Source organism: Mesoplodon mirus, assembly GCF_964341445.2.
Source record: "Mesoplodon mirus genome assembly, chromosome: 10".
Lineage (NCBI taxonomy): Eukaryota > Metazoa > Chordata > Mammalia > Artiodactyla > Ziphiidae > Mesoplodon > Mesoplodon mirus.
The window spans coordinates 14,322,268-14,343,719 of record NC_138986.1 but is presented as its reverse complement, the minus strand read 5'-3'; the positions used below and the strand labels follow the sequence as shown (position 1 = coordinate 14,343,719).

Genomic DNA, 21,452 nt, shown 5'->3' with positions numbered 1-21,452 from the left:
TCGCTTTAAAATCCTTCAGTGACTCCTCTTTGCCTCAGGGTGAAGCCGAAGCTCTGTGGCACCACCTGGCCCCAGCTTCCTTCTCTGGCCCCATTTCTGACCACGCCCGCCCTGCTTTCTGTCTGGTCTAGGGACAGTTTCAGGAACATGCCCTCTGGTCCCTCTGTAGCTTTGCCTCCCTTTCCATCAAGTATACCATCCAGACTCAAATCAGAAATATGAGTCTTGCCACTTTGGACTAGCTGCCGGTCCTGTGTGCATCCAGTGAGCCCTGGACAGTCCTCCAATGTGGTATTAGATAGTACTTTACAATCTTTTTTATTTTATTTTATTTTTTAAACACTTTTAATTGAGGTATAGAGTTAATTTACAGTGTTGTATTAGTTTCAGGTGTACAGCAAAGTGATCCAGTTATATATAAACATACATATATAAATATATATATTTATATACTTTTTCAGATTCTTTTCCATTATAAGTTGATATAAGATATTGAATATAGTTCCCAGTAGGTCCTTGTTTATCTATTTTATATATAGTAGTGATTACAATCTTTTTTAAAATTGGACTCTCTTTTCTCTTAGCTTTGATGTCAGAGACAAAGACATATTAAAATTTTTTGTCCGTAACATCAGTACTGTGCCTGACACATGGTAGGTGTTCAAAATAGTGAAGAAATTAATTTTTCTGTAACTAATTTATGCTTTTAAGCACTCCAAAGAATACTATATTTGTGAGTATTGTTGATTTTTTTTAATGGTAAGACTGGGTATTTAAATTTCACATCTTGCTCCTTAAAAAGTTGGGTTTATGCATAGATCTTACTGAATTTTTAAGACTTAAGCAACACTATATTCAAAAGGACAATATCCCAGTTAAAGGGAAAGATATATTCCTATTTTAATCTATGACCATATTTAGAAATATTTTTAGAGATTGGAGGGTCTAACAGCTAAGTTTTCAAAATATTCTTCTTGCCTCTTTAGCGTGTTCTCTCTCCCTTTCTCTCTGTCTCTCTTTCTCTCACTCTTGCTTTCTTTCTATTCCCACAGTGACAATTTCAATCCCCTCCTTTGCTACTGTTAACTCCCTACCTATCACCTCCTTCTCCTTCCCAAGAAAGGAGCTCTCCTCCTTCTTCCCAGAGAAACTGGATACCTTCTTACAAGAAGTCCTCCAAATTGCTGCACCTACTACAAGAAGATAATTCACTTACACTCATCATCTCATTCATTAAGAGAAATGTTTATTAAGGGTCTTTTCTCAGCCAGGCACTGCATTAAGTCCTGTAGGCATAATGTCATCAATACATAGGCCCTGTGCTCAGTCTGTTTCCATTCTGGTGAGTGATGCTAATGAGCAAATAGGCACTCACACAGATAAGAGCTGCCCTAGGAATGAGAACTTGATCTTGATGCTGTGAGTGCTGAAGTCCTTGGTAGAGTGTTCTGGGAAGAAGGGAAAGCGTATGCAGTAGCCCAAGGAATAACCTTTGCTCCAGCCTCAGAGATTAAGGTGTCTGCTCCACAGATATTTTTCTATATTTTGGCACTTAACACCTGTCATTATTATCATATGTCCATTTTCTTTGCTTCCCCTATAGACTAGGAGCTTTTTGAGAATGAGAACATTGTCCCATCACTGTTACCGATAGTACCCAGCCTCATGCCAGGTTTATATATATATTGGAGATACTCAAGAAATATTTGGTGAATATTGAACATGACATGTCAGTGGTAAAATATTTACAGTTTCTTACTGTTATGGATTGAATTGCACACCCCCAAAAGATATGTTGAAGTCCTAACCCCCAGCACCTGTGAGTATGACCTTATTTGGAACTAGTCTTCGCAGATATAATCAAGTTAGGATGAGGTCATACTTGGGACTTCCCTGGTGGTCCAGTGGTAAAGAACCTGGCTTCCAGTGCAGGGGATGTGAGTTCGATCCCTGGTCAGGGAACTAAGATCCCACATGCCGTGGGGAAACTAAGCCCACGTGCCACAACTACTGAGCTCGTGAGCCTCAACTAGAGCCTGCGTGCAGCAAACTACAGAGCCCATGCACCCTGGAGCCTGTGCGCCACAACTACAGAGAGAAAACCCGCACGCCACAACTAGAGAGAAGCCTCCCTGCCACAACTAGAGAGAAGCCTGAGCAGAACACGCGGGATAATGAAAAGATCCCGCATACCTCAACAAAGATCCCATGTGCCGCAACTAAGACCTGACGCAGCCAAAAAAAAAAATAAGGAAAAAAGAAGAAAAAGATGAGGTCGTACTTGATTAGTGTGGACCCTAATCTCATATGACTGTTGTCCTTACAAAAAGAGAAGAGACACAGAGACACAAAGAGAAAACCATGTGATTATGGAGGAGAGATTGGAATGATGCATCTACAAGCCAAGGAATGCTAAGGATTGCCAGCGACCCCAGAAGCTAAGAGAAAGGCATGGAACAGACTCTACCCTAGAGTCTTCAGAGAGAGCGTGGCCCTGCTGAGACTTTGATTTCAGACTTCTAGCTTCCAGAACTGTTGTTTCCTGTTTTTCTAAGCCACCCACTTTGTGGTACTTTGTTATGGCAGCCCTACGAAACTAATACAGATACTCTCTACTTTTATTAGGAAATATCATTATAGCTCCTGTTGTAAACCTTAGGTAGTCAGCATTACTGATGGGACCCAATACCAAGCCACGGGCCATGTTGAGTTAGCGAACAAATGGAATAGTTCTTGCTTTGAAGGTAATTGGTACTTAGAGAATCTCTCTTTTAGGTTTGCTTAGCTACCCACTTTATTTATTTTTATTTATTTATTTTTTTGCGGTATGCGGGCCTCTCACTGTTGTGGCCTCTCCCATTGCGGAGCACAGGCTCCGGACACGCAGGCTCAGTGGCCATGGCTCACGGGCCCAGCCACTCCGCGGCATGTGGGATCTTCCCAGACCGGGGCACAAACCCGCATCCCCTGCATCGGCAGGCGGACTCTCAACCACTGTGCCACCAGGGAAGCCCTACCCACTTTATTTTTAGAGTGGCTATTTAATGGCCTGGCAAGAACTGCTATGCTTATAAAAGGATCCACCATGGATGAAAGAAATATAGTCTCTGGCTTTCTAATCTCCTTATGGCCTCTCAGCAATGGCGTATATAAGGTCAGTGTTCATTGACTTCAGATCTGGGGTGGAAGAGGCTGAAATATTTCTTTCTCCTTCCTTTTGTTGCTTGTCCTCTCTGGGGCTGAAATTTGTGTAGGATAATGGAAAGAATGTGGGAAGTGGGGCGCTATGGGAAGGCTGGAAGAGAGGAAGCAACCTTTTCAAAATAAGTCCCCCATGTGCTTGTGAGACCCTCAGGCCTCCACCACCCCAGACTTGTGGCCCTGCCTCTTCTTGGTATGGGGCCCTGTATCTTGTCCTCTGGTTTCTCAGGAGAGGTGTTGTTATGTGACTTGTTACTCAGCATTTCTGTTACTTCTTGATGATTTTGGCTTGCAAAACTCCCATTTTAACCTTCTGAATTTAACTAAAGGAAAGGGAGAATAAGCCTCTTGTTTTGCTTCTAATTCATTCTAGAACGAGATGTCCTTGGGTAATCGGCAACAACAGGTGTTCCTCTAGCTTTTAAATCAGGTGTGTGTGTGTGTGTGTGTGTGTGTGAGGAAACACTCCCTAAAATTATAAGATAGTCATCAATTTTAGTTTCATTAAAGGACTTGAGCTGGGTGAGGGTAGGAAGAAATCATCATTTTTCATTTGTTTGAGGAACTTGCTCTAAAAAGGAGATTGTCCTCTTCCCCTTCAGTCTTTGTGTTGATGACATTTGTAGTGTTTACGGGGAGCACGCAGGTATCCAGAAAACTCAGACTGATGACAATAGTATTTGAAATGCTTCTGTAGGTCTGCTATGAGGTACACAGGAAAAAATGTATGCTCCAAGGTACAAGTGCTCGTTGACTTTTAAACGCAGCCAGCCTGTGCTCCTTATCAGAGATCACAGAGTCACTCCGTGGTGCTGGCCTTCCTGTCCATTTGACAAGCATGTCAAAGGACAGTCTTAAGCACTTTATAGTTTATTAATTTTTTTCCTTCTTTAGTTTGCCATCTACTCTCAGAAACTGGAAAATAATTTCTTTTACTTTTTTCCCCTTTCTCATTTAAGCTGAAATTGATTTCTTTCTGAGCTTGGAAGGGAAAAAAATTAAGCTGTAGTTAATACAATTGCTTTGCTGAATAAAAATAAAAGACCAGTTTACTTTCAAGCTGTGCTGTATCAGCGTAAAGAGCTGTTCTGTCCCTCCAAGGAGGATTTTGACATGAGAGTGCAAAATTTTATAACATCAATATAGGATAATTGTAGCCAATACAAGAAGTAATAGAATTGTTTATTTGGAGGATGGGATTTTTGTGTGCGTTTGGAAAATTGGGAAGCTAGGAGACACTCTTAAATCCATCAGCTTCTCCAGAACTCTTCTCAAATGCTTATTGTCATGACAACCATCTCTTCATGAACCAAGGCTCCGAGTGTAATACAGATGGGATTGGTAACAAGGTAGAGTTGCCATCTGCTTTGTTTTCTCTGAGGGACATTTTTTTTGATCCCCAAGTATGATCTTCATACCTGAAAGTCTTGACTTATTTTTCTTTCTAGAGTCAGATATAGTTGTGAGATTAGTTCTTTTCTCCTGACTTTATCTGTCATCACATACCTTACTTATTGCTAAAAGGAGGGAAAAAAAGGATAATTATGTGTGTGTGAAAACAAGTATACATACTTTAATGATTTATTCCTCTATCTACTTTGCACAGTCTGATACAAGGTGCCTAGTAATTCAACAGTACAGTCAAAAGTGAGATCAGAAAAAGCAGGACTCAGGCAATAATGTCCCCAGGAAACAGGGAAAACTATTACTGCTTTTGAACATTGTATTAATGTCTGTGCTTCTTGATGGTAGGGCTTTGTGCAGTCTTTAAGAAACCCTGGTGTTCTTATTTTCCAACGAAAAGGAGCACATTAATTCTTTAGGAGAGGAAAACCTTTTCCTGTTACTACATTTGGAGAGAAATTTGCCAAATAAATGATTGCTTACATGCGGGATGCAGCTCAATACCTTTCATCCACTCCTTTACCAAAGATGCAATGACATTTTCTCACATCCACCTACTACAAAAATTGAGAACATAATTTTTTAAAGGGAGATAGTCAGCATTTCACAAGTTCACACATGCTGTGATCAGAATTAAGATATATCCAACCTTTGAAAAATAAGAAAATACATATCTAGCCATTGAAAGGAGTGTGGTAAACTGAATCACTAAATAAAGGTTAAGGGAAATATTTTATGAAGTTCCACTTTAAAGTCAAGAATACTTCCTTCTTTGTATTAAAATTATTTTACATATGCTACAATATGTAATTCTAAACTTAAAGTCTTGAGGTGCTCCATTTTTTCTTTCTAATCAGAGAAGTTCTACAATTACCTCTCTAGATCAGAGGTAATTTACTTCCATACACTTTCTTCTTTTTTTTTTTTTTTGTCCTATACATTGATGTGTAAACATAGTCAAATACTGGTTGTTGAGTAAAATGTAACCACAATAGATCACACACACAGATGCATATCCAGAGACATGTACGATGACTCAACAATAAATGTGCACTGATATCTGAAGTAAGGAAAAACTTCTAGAAATTTTTTGAAGTAGAGTCTGAATACACTTTTGTGGGAAAGTCTAACAATTTTTCAAAGGAGCATTATAAGGAGTGTGGTTCCTTGAATATAGTTCTGGGAGGGTGTTTAAAACCAAGCAACAACTGAGCAAACTTGAAGCCAGTTTTGTCTTTGGATATGAGTAAACTACTTTCTCAGTGAGTAACCTACTTTCTCAGTGAGTAACCTACTCAGTATACCTAAGATCTTTTCAGAGGAAGGACAATTTTCTGCATTCAGTTTCTCTCTCATGTATGCATTGTAAGAGACGTGTCTGGGAAATATCTCAGATCCTTCCAAGCAAGCTCTCTGTTGTTTCTCTTTCATTCAGATAAAAATGGGGAAGAAGGAGAATAACCACAAACAACAGTGTTGGTTTTTCTTTTGGATGTGCCATAGAAACTCCACCTTTGAATCTGTATATGTAAAAATAAGTCACAGAGTAAAATGTGTTAAGCTCTGCTGCACTGTTCTAACGGGATTAGTAATGATGTCATAGCGTCTTCATCATACAGTGTCAGCTAAAACATGACACTCTTGTCAGTCTGCAGAGTCAAGATTGGAAAGTTCGTGGATTTATATAGATATCATGACTTTCATCATCTGTAATTCTTTCAACATATGGTCTTCTAAGTAAGGGGTGTTTGAAGGATGGTCCAGTACTTTTAAAAGGCAGTACCTTTGTTTATTTTAAAACCTCTGGACTGAATTCTTCAATCCTTACTCAAATTAATTTGGCTGTCAACTATGCTAAATGTGACATATTTTAAAAATGTCAACTTTGTCACATTCAGTTCTTCACTTACCACTGGTTTTTATTGCTTAGCATGGCCTTGAGAATACCACTTTATTTCCCAAGGCATGTAGTCACCTCAGGGTAAGATTCATCCTCTCTACCCCAAGGCAAATAAGGAGCAACAAAGGACCTCAGTGGAGGTCTGCTGAGTTCAATAGAAAGCCATGGGCCATTTATATTGGGGCTGGTCGGGGAGGGGTGCATGAAGACAGCGGCATTCTGGATTTGCTAAACATCTTGAAATGCTTTGAGTATAATAAAACCCCAAACGTGCTTTCTTTTTTCATTTTTTCACTTATGTATTTTAGGAGAAATATAATCCACATGCTCTTGTTCCCTCCACTTTTAAATCATGAAAATGTTGTTTTGTAAGAACTGTTTGATGTCCAGGAAGTCTTTTATCCTTTTTATTAGGTTATTTTTTACATATAAATAAAAAGAAAAAATAAACAGAAAACGTGACATGACATCATGATTTAGGGCAAACACAAAGTGCTCTATTTAAGTTTGAAGTTCTAAATCTCCAATATTTTAAAACCAAACATTTCTCTTGGTACTTTGCAAAAGTGGTCTTCCCTTCTACTGGACAGAAGTTCCAGCCTGTTGGGATGAAGTAGGGAAGAGTACAAATGTTCACTGAGTAGCCACTCTGGTACTGAGACATCTGCTAACTCCTTCATTTTTACAATAACCCAAAATGATTATTTTACAGATGGGAAGAGCTTTCAGAGACCTTAAGTAACTGGCCGTGGGCCATGGAATAATTTCAAGCCAGGTCTACGTGTCTTTTTGGTTCATTCTCTTTTAATTACTTCTGTCTTCCTCATTCTGTTGGGGGAGAAGGGAGGGTGTGTACCTTCCAAAAAGTTACATCTTGGGAAGTGACTTGGAAATACCTAATAATCAGGCCTGAGGATGAGGATGTTGTAGCCTCTGGAAAGTGTCCGCTTGGTATTGGCAAGGTGCATATTTAGTACGGTGTTTGCATAAGGGCTTTGGATAGGTGATGTTTGCCAGAGGGGGCCTGGGAACACCTCCTTTTATTATAGCGGAGGAAAGCCAGAATACACAGGGATGTGACGTGGGGCAGGCTTGGTAGGAGGCCCATGTTCTTGCACTGTGATTCAGTATGTCTAAACAAGTGATAGTCTCTTACCATTTTATTTTATAACAGTAGTACATATTTGGTAAGAGTGGTATATTACATTATTTATTTAAATGGAGTAAACTCATTTCTTTGAAAAGAATTTTTCAATGCTTATATGTTACGGAGACATCTTCAAGTGTTAGAGAATGAGAATCACAGTTCTAATGGGTCTCTCCATAATGAGGCTGCATATAAAGGAGATTCTATATTTTTATTTGGAGGAGGGAGGTTATAGTCAACTATACCATGAGGTACATGGTTCGTAGTATGGCATTAAGTTACTATCTTGTGGAGAAAAAGAAAAGAAAAAACACAACAAAATGGAGGATGTGAAGACTGCTTAGCATTTGAGCTGGGATCTAGGTTGTTCTGACATTATCTGTTCTATAGGCTTTCTCTCAGAAATCCCAAGTTTTATTCAGTTTGTAGCTGATTTATGCTACAATCTCATGTTCCATATGTTGTTTCTTTCTTTTTTTTTTGAAAAAAAAACCTTATTTTATTTTGGCATCAAGGGGAAAAGAGATGATTATTTAAATCTTCTTTCACTGAGTTAAGGCAAAACAGAAAGCATGAAATGGGCAATATTATAACTGACATTTTGGAGAACATTGGGGTCATCATATGACTGAGAACATGACTAATTTTTTGAAGGTCAGGAAACTAATATTTTTCCAGTGGATTTACTAAGGGAACCAACCACCTGGCTTCTAGTTTTGAGACAACTGCTCCCCAGGAAAAAGTTGCTTTTTTTTTCACAGAGATTCTACTTTGTTTTGCATCTATAACATATAGATTGTATTCCATGGAAATAAGAAATACAATTACTGTAACCCTCATTTTTTTTCTCTTGCCTCTACTGAAGACCCACTCTGGTTTATCTTTTACTCAACAGCAGTGCAGAACTTAAGGGGCATTCGTATTATATTAGTCATTTTGCCTCAGGCTCTCGGCACACTTTGCAGTGTCTTGCCACACCCAGTAAGAGTGGGTAAGGCTTTAAGTATCTCCTGTGTGCCAAGGCAAATTAAGCAATTAGTATGGCAGTCTCTAGCAGAGTGGGGAAGAGGGCTTAGGATCTCATGAGGCCCAAGGGAGGGGGAAAGACATGCCACGAGCTCCTTTCACAGTCAAAACTCAGTGGAAAATCTTGGAGGCAAAACAGTTACCTTATAACGAAGAAAGAAGGCAGAAATATCTTGGTGATGAGGCTGGAAATAACAAGCTGCTTGTCTGTATGGAGAGACTCTTTTTATCTGAAAGAGGGCTTCCTCAACTTCATCAGGTCCCTGCCCACATAACAGGTGGAGAACAGGACTGGAAGTATTTCTGTCTGTTTCCAGTATATCCTATCTCTGGGGACTCATTTACTAGACCTGTAAGTGCAGACTAGAGAAAAAGGCCCATGTTCGCTTTCTCTTAAAATTTTATTTTATAAACTGAGATTTCCTTGCAGCTGATTTCACTTGGTCTCAATAAACTACTGTTACTACTTTTGAGGTATGCATTCTACCCCACTGGTGTGGATTCCACAGCCCTGAAGACCCCTTGCCACTGTCACTAAATGAGAGTCCCTAAGTGATGGGGGGTAAATCATGTCTCACTGTGTCACCTGTAAGAAGTTCTGTCACTGATGCCTCTATTCATATCCCATAGATGCTGCTAGCTCCCACCTTCATACTGTCCACACTTTCAAGTGTTCAAGAAAGGCATTGTTGGATGCCTCTAAGTTATGATAGCAGATTCAGCTGAAGTTACATAATAGATTATTCTTCCTGTTTCGAAGGAAAATAAGCCAAAGGATTGAAACTCGGTGTCTATAGATAGTTGGCCCAGTATAATTTTGTTTAGGAGTTATTACATTATTTTTCTTCACTGTATATGAATTGAGAGTCTTAAAGGACATTTATTCTACACCAAAAGAGCATGCAGCTCCTGTGTGGTTAAAATAATATTGAGATCAGTATATTGGAAGAGACACTCCATCCAGTAACTTCCTTCAGTAGCCCTCACATTCATTGAGAAGGTTAATTGACAGTTTTTGCACACTCCCTGCAACCCTGCCCCAGGAACTTGCAGAGGACACTTTGGAAGAGACACAATAACCCTTGTCTGCAGGCAATATGTACAGCTGGGAAAGATAATTAAACAGACTATTCCTTTTTGAGAGATCTACATCATTTCAACAGAAGGACCCAGCAATTCTGCTGGATTCAGACTGAAAACTGTCACTAACAGACATACTGCAGACAGATTTCATAATCACCAGACCTCTGTGGTACAAATGGTTATGGTGAGCTTCTGAGACTCCCCAAAGACCACTAAAACTGTCCGACTTAAATAGCACTGAAGTTTTGACGTGAGAATTAAAAAGTATGATTCAGTTTAATATGTAAGGTTGCTACCAGAAAATGCTCCTTTGGTTTTCCAAAATTGATTGGTTACATGGCTGCAGTTCTCTCTCGAGGTACCCTCTAAATCTCATCCTGCGTGATTGTTTGGGGCTTATGGAGGGTATTGAATTACATTGTGTAGGTTTCATTATGGGTGACATTATCACACTATTACATTTTTTTCCACATCAAACAGGGAATGTCATGAGAAGAGAGAAAATACCTCATGAATGTTAACATTTCTGAAAGTAAGTTTGATTTATAGGGTAGGTTTATATTGCTGTTATGAGACTTTATCTGAAAAATTGGGGTGAAATCTTAAAGAATTAAAACTTCCCTGTGAGTTTTCCTTATAAACACTGCTCACTGGAGATGATATATCCCATTAGACGTTGGCTACTGAGAAACAGAAGCATTTCTTGCTGCCTTAGGCAGTGCTTCTTCCAGAGCAAGGCTAGTCCACTGTTTTTTAATCCCTTAGTTTTTCTTATGAACAGAACTGCCCATTTTCTCTCCAGTTGCAAGTCCTGCTTTGTGTGACTGAAACCCACCCCTTCCAGTGGGAAGACACTTGCTCTGATAAATTCTACACTGTTAATTGGCTTTGGCATGGCTGAATGATGTAGCAGAAGGTGCAATAAATTTAGACATTAAAAAAGCAGAATTTGATAGAATTATGCATTTTGTGCTTCTAATGAGTACATAGTCTAGCAGGATTTACAGATACATGCATAATTAATGTGAATATAGTGTAAGATAATGATCTGTTAGAAGCACATGAAAAGATGCTCAATATCATTAGTCATTAGGGAAATGCACATTAAAATCACAGTGCCAGTGTGATACCTCTGTACATCTACTAGAATGTCTAAAATGAAAAAGACTGACCATACTAAGTATTGGTTGAAGATGTGGAGAGACTGGTACTGTCGTCCATTGCTGTCGGAGATGTAAAATGGAACAATCACTTTTGAAGACAGTTTAGCAGTTTCTTAAAGAGTTAAACATATACCTACTGTATACCTACCTTATAATCCAGCCATAGTACACTTAAATATTTACCCAGGAGAAATGAAAGCATATGTCCATACAAAAAATTGTACATAGATTGCTCATGGCAATTTTATTTGTAATAGCCCGAAGTAAATCAAATATCCAATGAAAGGGTAAATTGTATTTAGTTATTGGCTATATCCAATAAAAAGAACAACTATTCTTTATTGCTGAGTGGAATACCACTCAGCAATAAAAAGAATCAACTATTTATACATGTAACAACATAGGTAAGTCTCAAAATAATTATGCTGAGTTAAAGAAGTTAGGCAAAAAGGTTAGAGACTCTTGGAGATTTAAATAAATGCAGTAATGGTGGAAATATAGAAAGGAGAAAAAGAATTTTATGGTTACTTTAAAGATAGAATTAATGAGGCTTGGTTATGGGATGGTGGCTAGAGGGGGCTTACACTCTGAGGTCTTTCTCCACCTTGGGTTTCTCTATGTGGATCATCATCTACTTGGTGGTAAGGATTATATGAAAGATGGCACTTAAGTATATAAGAAATGATGAGCTAATTGTTTAATGCTGATTCTTTAATCAACACCCCCAAGAAGAAACATTCAGTAGGCAAACCATCACTACTACTGCTTAAGGAAAATAAACTTACATTTTGGCTTTTTAGTAAATACAAGTATAGATAACTAATAAAAGTATAATATTAGTGAGAAAAAAATAAAGAAGAGGACAAAGAAAAATGGGATTCCTAGACCCATCTCATGGATAAGAGAGAACAAAGGGTTGAGGGCAGAGAGAGAGAGGAAGGAAATGTGATGGGGGTACCTCAGGGCAAAAGAACAGGGAACCGATTTGGAAAGGAGCAAACTTTATGGACATCTTGTTTATGCAGTGCCCTTGTCACTCTGGCATGTCTTAATTTGTGTGGTTAGATTTATTTAGTCACTTGATCCAAAGTCTACAATTAATTGCAGCACATAGGAAGTACTGTCACTTGTGGTCAAGGGCATAGGTTCTGGAGATTATATTTCCATCTCTGACCTTAACAAGTATATAAGCTCTCTGAACATCTGTTTCCTTATCTGTAAAATGATATCCCCGTGAGTTCTTACCTCTGAGAATTATTGTGTTAATAAATACTTTAAAGATTGGTATGGGAAGTACTTAGCATCACTTCTAACCCATAGTAAAAGCTCAATCAATTGATCTTCTTCTTCTTTCCCGTTCTCCTTCTCTCCCTCCTTCTTCTTACTATTATGATTACTATTAGGCATCCACCATATTGTCAGTGATGACTGGAGAAAGCTTTACTCTCCCAATAAGCCATTGGAAAACAAGGGCACTTTTTAGTGTTTATTACCAGAAGTAACCATAATGTCACTTTTATTCATCTGACTCATTCTCTCCCGAGTGATTTATTTACACATTCTATTGTATTAGTCTTTCTTTTCCATGGTGTGAAAAAAAGAGCATGGCTTAGTGGTGAAGCAAAGAGGTAGAAATTTAGTGACTTTGGTCCTGCCTGTGCACCAATTCCTATTTGGTTTAGGGCAAGTAATTTAAATTTCCTGCACCTAAATATCTTCAGCTGAAACAGAAATGAAATGTAATAATCACATAGGACTATTAGAAATGTCTAAGTAAAAAGCATACACATTTTAACACTAAGTTCAGAACTTTATAGAAAACTAAGTGGGTTGCTTAAGTTAGTATGTTTCTGTAGATATGACACTAAGACATTAAGAAAATGCCACAGTAAAGTTCATTGATATGCTAGGTTTAAAAAATAGTTACTTGACTTTCTTATTGTGTGCTTCTAATTTATGTTTTTCCACCTAATAGAAAATAGACCCTATCACTTCAAATCCCTGGTTGCATTCATTTCACCAGCATTACTTTTCATTTGAGTCAGCAGGGTTTTCTTGTCTTGTTTCAGGATTTGTGGATTTGACCCTCCATGATCAAGTCCACCTTCTGGAATGTGCGTGGCTAGAGATCCTCATGATTGGTCTTGTCTGGCGCTCCATGGAGCACCCAGGGAAGCTCCTGTTTGCTCCGAACTTGCTCCTGGACAGGTGAGTGACCTAGCTGTAGCTTGGGGGAAGCACATTCTTGATAATCACCAGTTTGATCCTGAAGCTCCTTTATTCAGCATTCCACGAACCTTCCAAGAACTTTATCAGATATATTTACAAATGGGTGGATTCCGGTGATGTAGGGTAGTCGAGTTCACAGAAGGCTAAGGATAACTGTCTGCCTGATGTCTCCCCAGATTAGCTCTCTCATTTCTAAAATATACATGTATATTGTATATGTATATTTATATATACATATATGCATGTATCAATATATATACACATATGTATGTATCAATATATATACACATATGTATTTGTGTGTATTTACAAAATTATGAACTGTAATTTTCTAACTTCACCTTCATCTTGTGTTATATCAAAGAATGATGAGTAACTTTCCTTTAATTAAAATCTTTTTTTGGCTCATACATCCAAACCACAATAGTCTCTTCATTTCCTTTTCCAATTTTGCCATCAGTAAATGAAGAAATTTGAACAGAGTTCTGAAGACCACTTCCAGTTTTATGAATTCATAAAAGTTAACTTGCTTATTTTAGAAAATGAAGATTTCAGTTTTCAACTGTGCCACCTTATTGCATGTATTCTATTTGGGTTGACTTGGAATGTGAGTCCTATGCTTCTTTCTTATTCGGTCATTGCTTAGAGTAATCGAATTTAGACATTATTTAACAGCAGCTACCACTGACAGAGTCCCTACCCAGCACCAGCTGCTGTGCTGAATACTTTACATACATGATCTCATTTAATCATCATAGCACTCCCGGGAAGCCTTATCATTCACGTTTTACCAGAAAGGAAGCTAAGTTTCAGAGACATTCTGCTACTTACAAAGAGCATTGAGCTAGCCGGTGGTGGAGCCAGGATTGGAATTCAAGATCTGTCTGTCTCTGGCACACTCAGGTTGGCTCCTGCCCTGTGCACACATCCTTCACACTCTTTCCTCATCAGCAGTGCCTTCTCTGCTCTGCTGCTGTGACCTTTTGTTACTAGATATACCTTGTCTTTACAGATGACGTAATCATTTGAATAAGAAAGATCCATCTTCTAGTTGTTTTTTGCAGACTTTTTTTTTGCCTCTGCTCATCAGTCCAAGGCTGCCAGGTTGCATGCGATGCATCTTTGTGCTTTCCTTCCTTTCGGAGCGTCACGCTGCCCCCTCATCTCCTGTCCTGCTCTGGGTTCCTTCCCTACACCTGCCAAGCCGCCTGGAACAGAGTTCTGGCAGCCTTTATTTATTTAAATACTGGAGAATTGTATACGTATTGGTTACTGTTTCATCATTTTGTGTTATTATAGCTTTTTTCATCATTTTGTGTTATTATAGCATCGTCAACAGTGATGATGCTGTTCAACAAGCAGCTCTTTCTTTCCATGGAATATAGTCCCGTATCACAGTTTTGTGGACTGATCGAGAACGGTCACTGGTCTGGTTCCGTAGAACTGCCCTCACACGGTATTTAGCCTGCCTTTTAGAGGATGTCTCTACAGTGCTTCTTCACTTCTTTTCCTTCCTTTCCCTTCCCTTTCCTTCCCTTGTTTCTCTTGTCATTTTTCCCTTCCACCTCTTTTTGCCTGTTTTCCTTTGCTTTCCTCTTTCCTTCTTTTTTTTTTTTTTTTGGCCTATCTCCTCTTCCTCCTCCTCCTTTTTCTTCTGCTGCTTTAAAAATTTTTCTGTTACAGTCATGTCATTCCATGACCAAGTTATAATAAATTTGCAGATGAAAATCATAGACCACATACAATGTTTCTCCACAATAGACTGGAAGGTGTCTTCAGGGTTTAGGATATTGGGGACATTCCTGACTGAATTGATGGGTTCCATGATTTACTACCTCATCCATGTTTGCCTTCTTAGGTACACACTTCCTGAGAGCAATCATCAGGCATTGCATTTTAGATATGAAAGCGTTTGTGACATCACCTCACCCCGATGAAACTCATTTTGCCAGCAAGGTGATATTGTGTAGGATCTTATCAACCACCTGCCTTTCTTTTCCACACACTGTCAGTGTGCTTAATTTTCTCCCATGTTTCTCACTGCAGTGTCAGTGACTGAGTTCTCATTTCTCTCCATTCCTACTTTCTAAAATTCCAGATAGGAAGTTCCTACTACCTCTAGACCAGGATTTCTCAACTTCTGCACTATTGACATTTTTGGTTGGATTAGTCTTTCTTATGGAGGACTGTCCTGTGTATTTTAGGATGTTTAGCAGCATTCCTGGACTTAACCTACTAGATGCTCTCGTAGCAGCATCCCTTTCCCCAGAGATGACAACCGCAAATATCTCCAGACATTTCTAAATGTCCCCTTGTGTGGGGGGAAGGGAGGCACAGAATTGTCCCTGGTTGAGAACCACTACTCTAGATTTTCCCATTTCAATATCCTATAAGCTCTTCAGACTCACAGTATTGAATACCTTATCTTCCTCACCACGTTTGTTCCTTTTCTTTTTTTCTATTAGTGGCATTCACCTAGACACTGAAGCTGTCAAGTTCAAGTTAACCATGGATTCCACTCCCCCCACCAGATTATCCAGTTAACTGTCAAGTCCTTCCTGCCCTGTTTCTGAAATCCACACCTCCCCTTTGTCGCCATTCCTCCCCTAGCACAGGTCCAAGTCAGCCCCCCCCAAAGGCTTGCCTCTCCACCACTGTCTTTCTCGGCCACTGGCCCTCTTGCCTTCAGTGTCTTCACCACAGGGCTGCCAGAGACTTCTTTCTAAGGCACAGCTGTCATCCTGATGCTTCCTGATTCAGCTTCCATTGGCTCTCTCCCTTCTTTAGAAAGTACTGTCTAGACTTCTTACCTTGATAATTATGAATCCCTGTTGCAAGTGTCACAGACACAAACATCAGCAGAGCGGGTCAGATGATGTAATGAGGAAGGCCAGTGGCTTTGAGTCCAAAACGGAGTTCTGGGGATTAAGTGAGCCTGGTGAGCTCTTATCCAGGCTAACAAACACCTGGGCCCTGACTTCAGCCTGAGAGCCACGAACTTGACTTCACTCTTCAAGGTTTTTTTCCACTGCTTCTGAAAGGCCCTGTACCTTTAGGATTCCTCGTCAGAATCTTGGGACCTTCTTTAAGGCCATTTCAGATGCTACTCTTCCAGAAAAGCTTCCTCAAAACTCTCTCCTCTTTAGCCAGAAAGTAGCCTTTTCTTTGTCTGTGTTCTCATGGGGTTTGGTTTCTGCTTCCCTTATTCTCCTTCTGTCACCTGTAAGTTATGATTGTATGTCTTATCTTCCCTTTCAGCTCATGAACTTCGTGCAGGCAGGAACCAGAACTTGTTCGCCTTTTTTTTTTTTTCTGCGGTACACGGGCCTCTCACTGCTGTGGCTTCTCCCGTTGCGGAGTACAGGCTCCGGACGCTCAGGCTCAGCGGCCATGGCTCACGGGCCCAGCCACTCTGTGGCATGTGGGATCTTCCCGGACCGGGGCATGAACCCGTGTCCCCTGCATCGGCAGGTGGACTCTCAACCAGTGCGCCACCAGGGAAGCCCCTTGTTCACCTTTTTGTCCCCTCCAATGAACAAAGTCTTCCATGATCCCCGCTAAGTGTTTGTTAATTGCACTGGCCAGGGTCCCCCGGTGGCTCATGGCAGAGTCAGGAGAAGCCACGTCTTCTGATGGTCATTTCAACTGTTCTTGTCATCAAACTCACTCACATCTTATTCAGGGCTACTTAATTCCTGGTTTAGACCCTTCTAGACTTTGAAGAAATTAAGATACATTTGTTTCGAAAGGATTTTTTAAATTACTAAGTGCATTTGACTTATGCTTATACTTCTGCTTATATTCCACAAACCTGTTAAATTCTGAATGAAGATAAACAGAGGATCTTATTTTTCTTCCATCACTAGACCCACTATGGAGTAAAATCCTCCAGGTCTTAATACATTTAAGAACATTTACATACATACATTTCTAATCATGTTAATGATTAGAAAAATATATAAATAAATAAAAATTATATAAATAATATTATTTTTTAAAATATGGTCTATAGTATATAATTTTCTATATTTTTCTAATTATTAACATGTACCTAAATATTATAAAATTTCAATATTATTAAGTCACTCTCTTGGTATTAGAAGATAACTGCTTTTGATGACAATGATATATGCATAACAGTAAAAAATATTGTGACCAGCAACCCATTTGAAATTTTATATACCTGGAAGATGACTTTTGAGTGATAGTTGAGAGCACTGTTTATGTTTTTGCCTTGCAGGCTCCCAACCCTTTTGATAACATTCAGCTTTCTGATTAACATCAGTCACCTTGATCTCCCTTTTGCTCTTTTCCCATCCTTTTGCACATTGTAAACATTTTTTGTAACAAACTGTAGAAATCCATGAGTTTCAAAGCCAAGTATTTGAGAGCTGGTAAACAAAAGATGAGTGTTAGCTGCATCATTTTTATTTTATCTCAGGCTTGGTGATACTACCTTTGCAAAGTCGGCCTCCATAGGGTGTTTACATCTGCACAGACATGGAGACAAGAGAAAGCCAGAAGTCCCAAGGATTCCTGTCACCCAGGGATTATCAACGTTGCTAACTAGAGACAAGGGTTTATCTGTGATAGATTATAATGATATCCTGTTTTCTTAAGCCTTCTTTGCAAATACAGGCACTTGCGCTTTCCAAGGCTATCAAGAGGATAGAATATACCTCAGTCTTTCCTTGTAATTACTCAATGTTAGTATTGGCAAATGGGGTTTAGTGATTATAGGAATATAAAAAAATTGCCGGGTTACCATCCCACACTTGTGAGCAGAGGACTGTATTTCCTATCTAGCATCCAATTCAAAAGAGTTATTGCTTGATTTACTCCCGATGATAACCCATGATATCTTGATTCTGGTAGTTTATAGCTTTCCTGGTAGTCATATGCTTGAAGGCTAATTTTATCCTTGCCACTTAGCCTACCCACAGTTTCCAGTTCTTCCCTGTATCTTGCAGCAGTGAGTTCCAAGCACTTAATGCAGTCTTCTCTTCCTGTGAAAACCAAGAAATAAAGCTTATTATCAGGTATTAATATAGAACCCAGTAATTTCTCTCAGTGTGTGTGTGTAGGTGTGTGTATTTTATAAGAGGGAAGTTAAAGATAATAAGAACACCTGTGAAAGTAATCAGGAAATGGAGAAAACTCATTTTCCATTCTAGCACCTAATCCTTTGGTGTGTTTTGGCACCAGAAAACACAAAATATGTCCTCTGTGTCAACTAGGAATGCACCTCTTCGTTTAGTCCTGCTTGAGTGCTCACCCTGGAAAAACAGAGACAGAAAACAGAAGCAAAAGTGTTCAATATAAGTCATTCCTTGTGGGATCTCTTTGTTTTTGCAGGAGTAAAGTTTACTATCGCTGGAAGGCAGATGTGATGTTAGAGGACACAGTGTAAATTGCCAGTTCAGTAAGACTATCCAGTTTCCAGAGCACTGTCTAAATTCTGTTTTGCTGGCGCCATCCATGCTAACAAATTCTGAGAAATATTTGCGGATTTCTCAGTGAAGCCAAAGCACTCTCTTTCGATTCCTATTCACTCTCAGAGAAAAAAAACTATTCATCCATTTGAAAGCAAAGCTTAATTCGACAAGAAGAATATTCCCTCTACCAAGCGTCTGGCCAGAGGGTTGTTGATCTAGCTCTTTCCATCGCTCCTGCATCAGGAGGCTCTGTCTGTAGGAAATAATATTGGACAACAGAAAGTTCTTTGACTTGTAGGCATGGAATAGGAATAAGTTCTCTTCCTTAAGAGAAAAACAGGTTGTTGCACTGGAGAGAACATTTTGCTTCTTCTACTAAATAGCTGACTGTTTTCAGACCATAAATTCACTTTAAACTGAAAAAAACGTCATTTTCTAGAAGCAAGAGCATGCTCATTTCAAGTTATTTATTGTAAATATTTCAGAAAAAAACATGCAGATAAAAACATGCAAATGAAACAATGCTTCCAGCAAATGCTTTTACTGGACTTTTTTTTATTGGCCTTTTAAATTTTTTTCCCTGTGTAAAACTTGATGTAAATTCTTTGCAGATTTTTTTCACTTGGAAGAGTGAAAAAGGAAAGTTCGGAAATAAGTTGATAAATTCAGAATGTAATTTGTTTAAAGGTTTCTTGGGCATAAAAAGAAGGACCTCCCTTTATATTCCCTTTTTAGATTTCTTCTCTCTGAAAAATGTATGCTCTACTGAAGGGGGATATTATAGTAGCAGGGGCAGCAGGTGGGTGGGGGAGTGATCAGCTCCTCAGCAAAGTCAGTCCTGGGCAGGAGACAGTTTCGGTTACTCCAGTGGCTTTGCTGGAGTCCCTCATAACTTTCCAGGCTTGTGTTGGTTTGCATCCCTATATGGCCCATTCATATCCCAAGAACTTTGTTCATAACTTTTTTTTTTGCTCTACCTTATAGAGTTGGATGAGGAAAGAAAAGAAAGGAAGCCAACCTTTATGTAACTTCTTTAATCTGTACAGTAGTGTGTTGGGTTATCTTCTATACTATATTTTATTCATTATGTGAGAATACAAGTAGCAAAGGGTTTTACCAGCTTGTATTCTTGGCTCTGGATCCTTTGGTTCTTTCCAGTTCTGAGTCCTGAATTACTCAAGAGCAGATGCCAATTGATTGATTCTTTAAAGTCTTTGGTGCAGAGTTCTGACAAATCCTGGGAATATGAAACTGTAAACTGCAGAGAAGAAAAACTGAGGCCAAAAGAAGAGAGAAATTAGCCAAGCTGCTAATATTACTGCTATCTCTGATTGAAAAGGTATCAAAATATCTATTGGACTAAAACCCAATTTCATTACACACTTTAAGTGGGTCAATTATGTGATATGTGAATTATATCTCAATAAAAATATTAAACACACACACACACACACACACACACACATATTGGAGTTTTGGAAAAAGTCAATTTGACCAACAAGACCTTCAATCATGAAAGCACCTGTAGGGGTTCTACTGGAAAAAGGTAAAAAGCAAAACATTCAAATCAAGATTTCACCTTAAAAACAAAGCAATTAAATAGTGCTTTGTTATAAAGGGTGCTAAGCCACAAGTTTTTAACTCCTCAAGAGGAATCAGCCTATAAACAGTAAGGATCCACTTAATATAAAATTGCTCCAGAGGAAAAGGCATAATTCCAACCAAAGAATTAATCCTGTGTAAGAGGTTAATTTAACTTTTCTTACATGTTTACCTACCACATTATTTTTGCATTTGCCATAAATTGTTAACAATTAAACTTGCTAATTGATTTAAAATACAATCATCATAATATTTTTGACAGTTTAATTCTAAAATATCTTGATATTATTTAAGTCACACATGCTACATAGAGGTAATCACATAATCCCTCTCTCATATCTGCTTTAATCGCAGCTGCTTTTCCATAGTCGGAATTGGAAAGATCCTCATTTGTTCTATGAGTGCAATTAAAATCCATTGATAAAGGGAGATAACACAACTTCAAGTCTGTGTTAGTTAGGATTCAGTTTAAGTCAACTCAGTAGATATTTATTGAGTACGTCCATGTCTCTAGGGTTCTGCCTGATACTGGAGGATATGAAAAAAATGTGTAAGAGGCAGACCTATCCTCAGGGAACTCACTGTCTAGTGGTAGAGTAATATTGGTGTACAAATGAATGCAGGCAAAAGCAAGACATTATAAGCAAGCCTCCACCACACCCCACATCATTCGTGTCTAGTTTAGCTTCCTCCATCACTTTTTTTTTAAATTGAGATACAATTGACATAACATTATATTGTACAACATATGTATACAACGTATGAGTTGATATATGTAGGTATTATAAAATGATCACCACAGTAAGTCGAGTTAACATCCATCACCACAAATAGTTGTATATTTTCCTACGACGAGAAATTTTAAGGTCTACTCTCTTACCAACTTTCAAATATACAGTAAAGTTTTATTAACTATAGTCACGAGGCTGTACATTACCATCCCCAGAACTTATTTATCTTTTAACTGAAAGTTTGTACCTTTTCACTATCTTCACCCATTTTGCCCACCACCCACCTCGGGCAACCACCAATTTGTTCTCTGTATCTTTGAGCCTGGTGGATTTGTTTTTTTCTAAGATTCCACATATAAGTGATATCATACTGTGATGTGTCTCTCACTGTCTGACTTATTTCACTTAGCATAAGGCCCTCAAAGTCCATCCATGTTATCACAAATGGCAGGATTTCCGTCTTTTTATGGCTGAATAATATTTCATTATATATATGTATATATATATAAACTTTTTCTTTATCCATTCATC

General features: G+C 38.7%; 1 protein-coding gene across 1 annotated transcript in view; it reads left to right on the top strand.

Annotated features, from left to right (window-relative positions):
• The window catches only part of ESR1 (estrogen receptor 1), a 253,311-nt gene that overhangs the window by 158,346 nt on the left and 73,513 nt on the right, over positions 1 to 21,452 (top strand). The window contains exon 6 of the mRNA XM_082633739.1: positions 12,994 to 13,132. Within this exon, the coding sequence (XP_082489865.1) occupies positions 12,994 to 13,132 (139 nt within the window). The remainder of the gene's footprint in view (positions 1 to 12,993; positions 13,133 to 21,452) is intronic.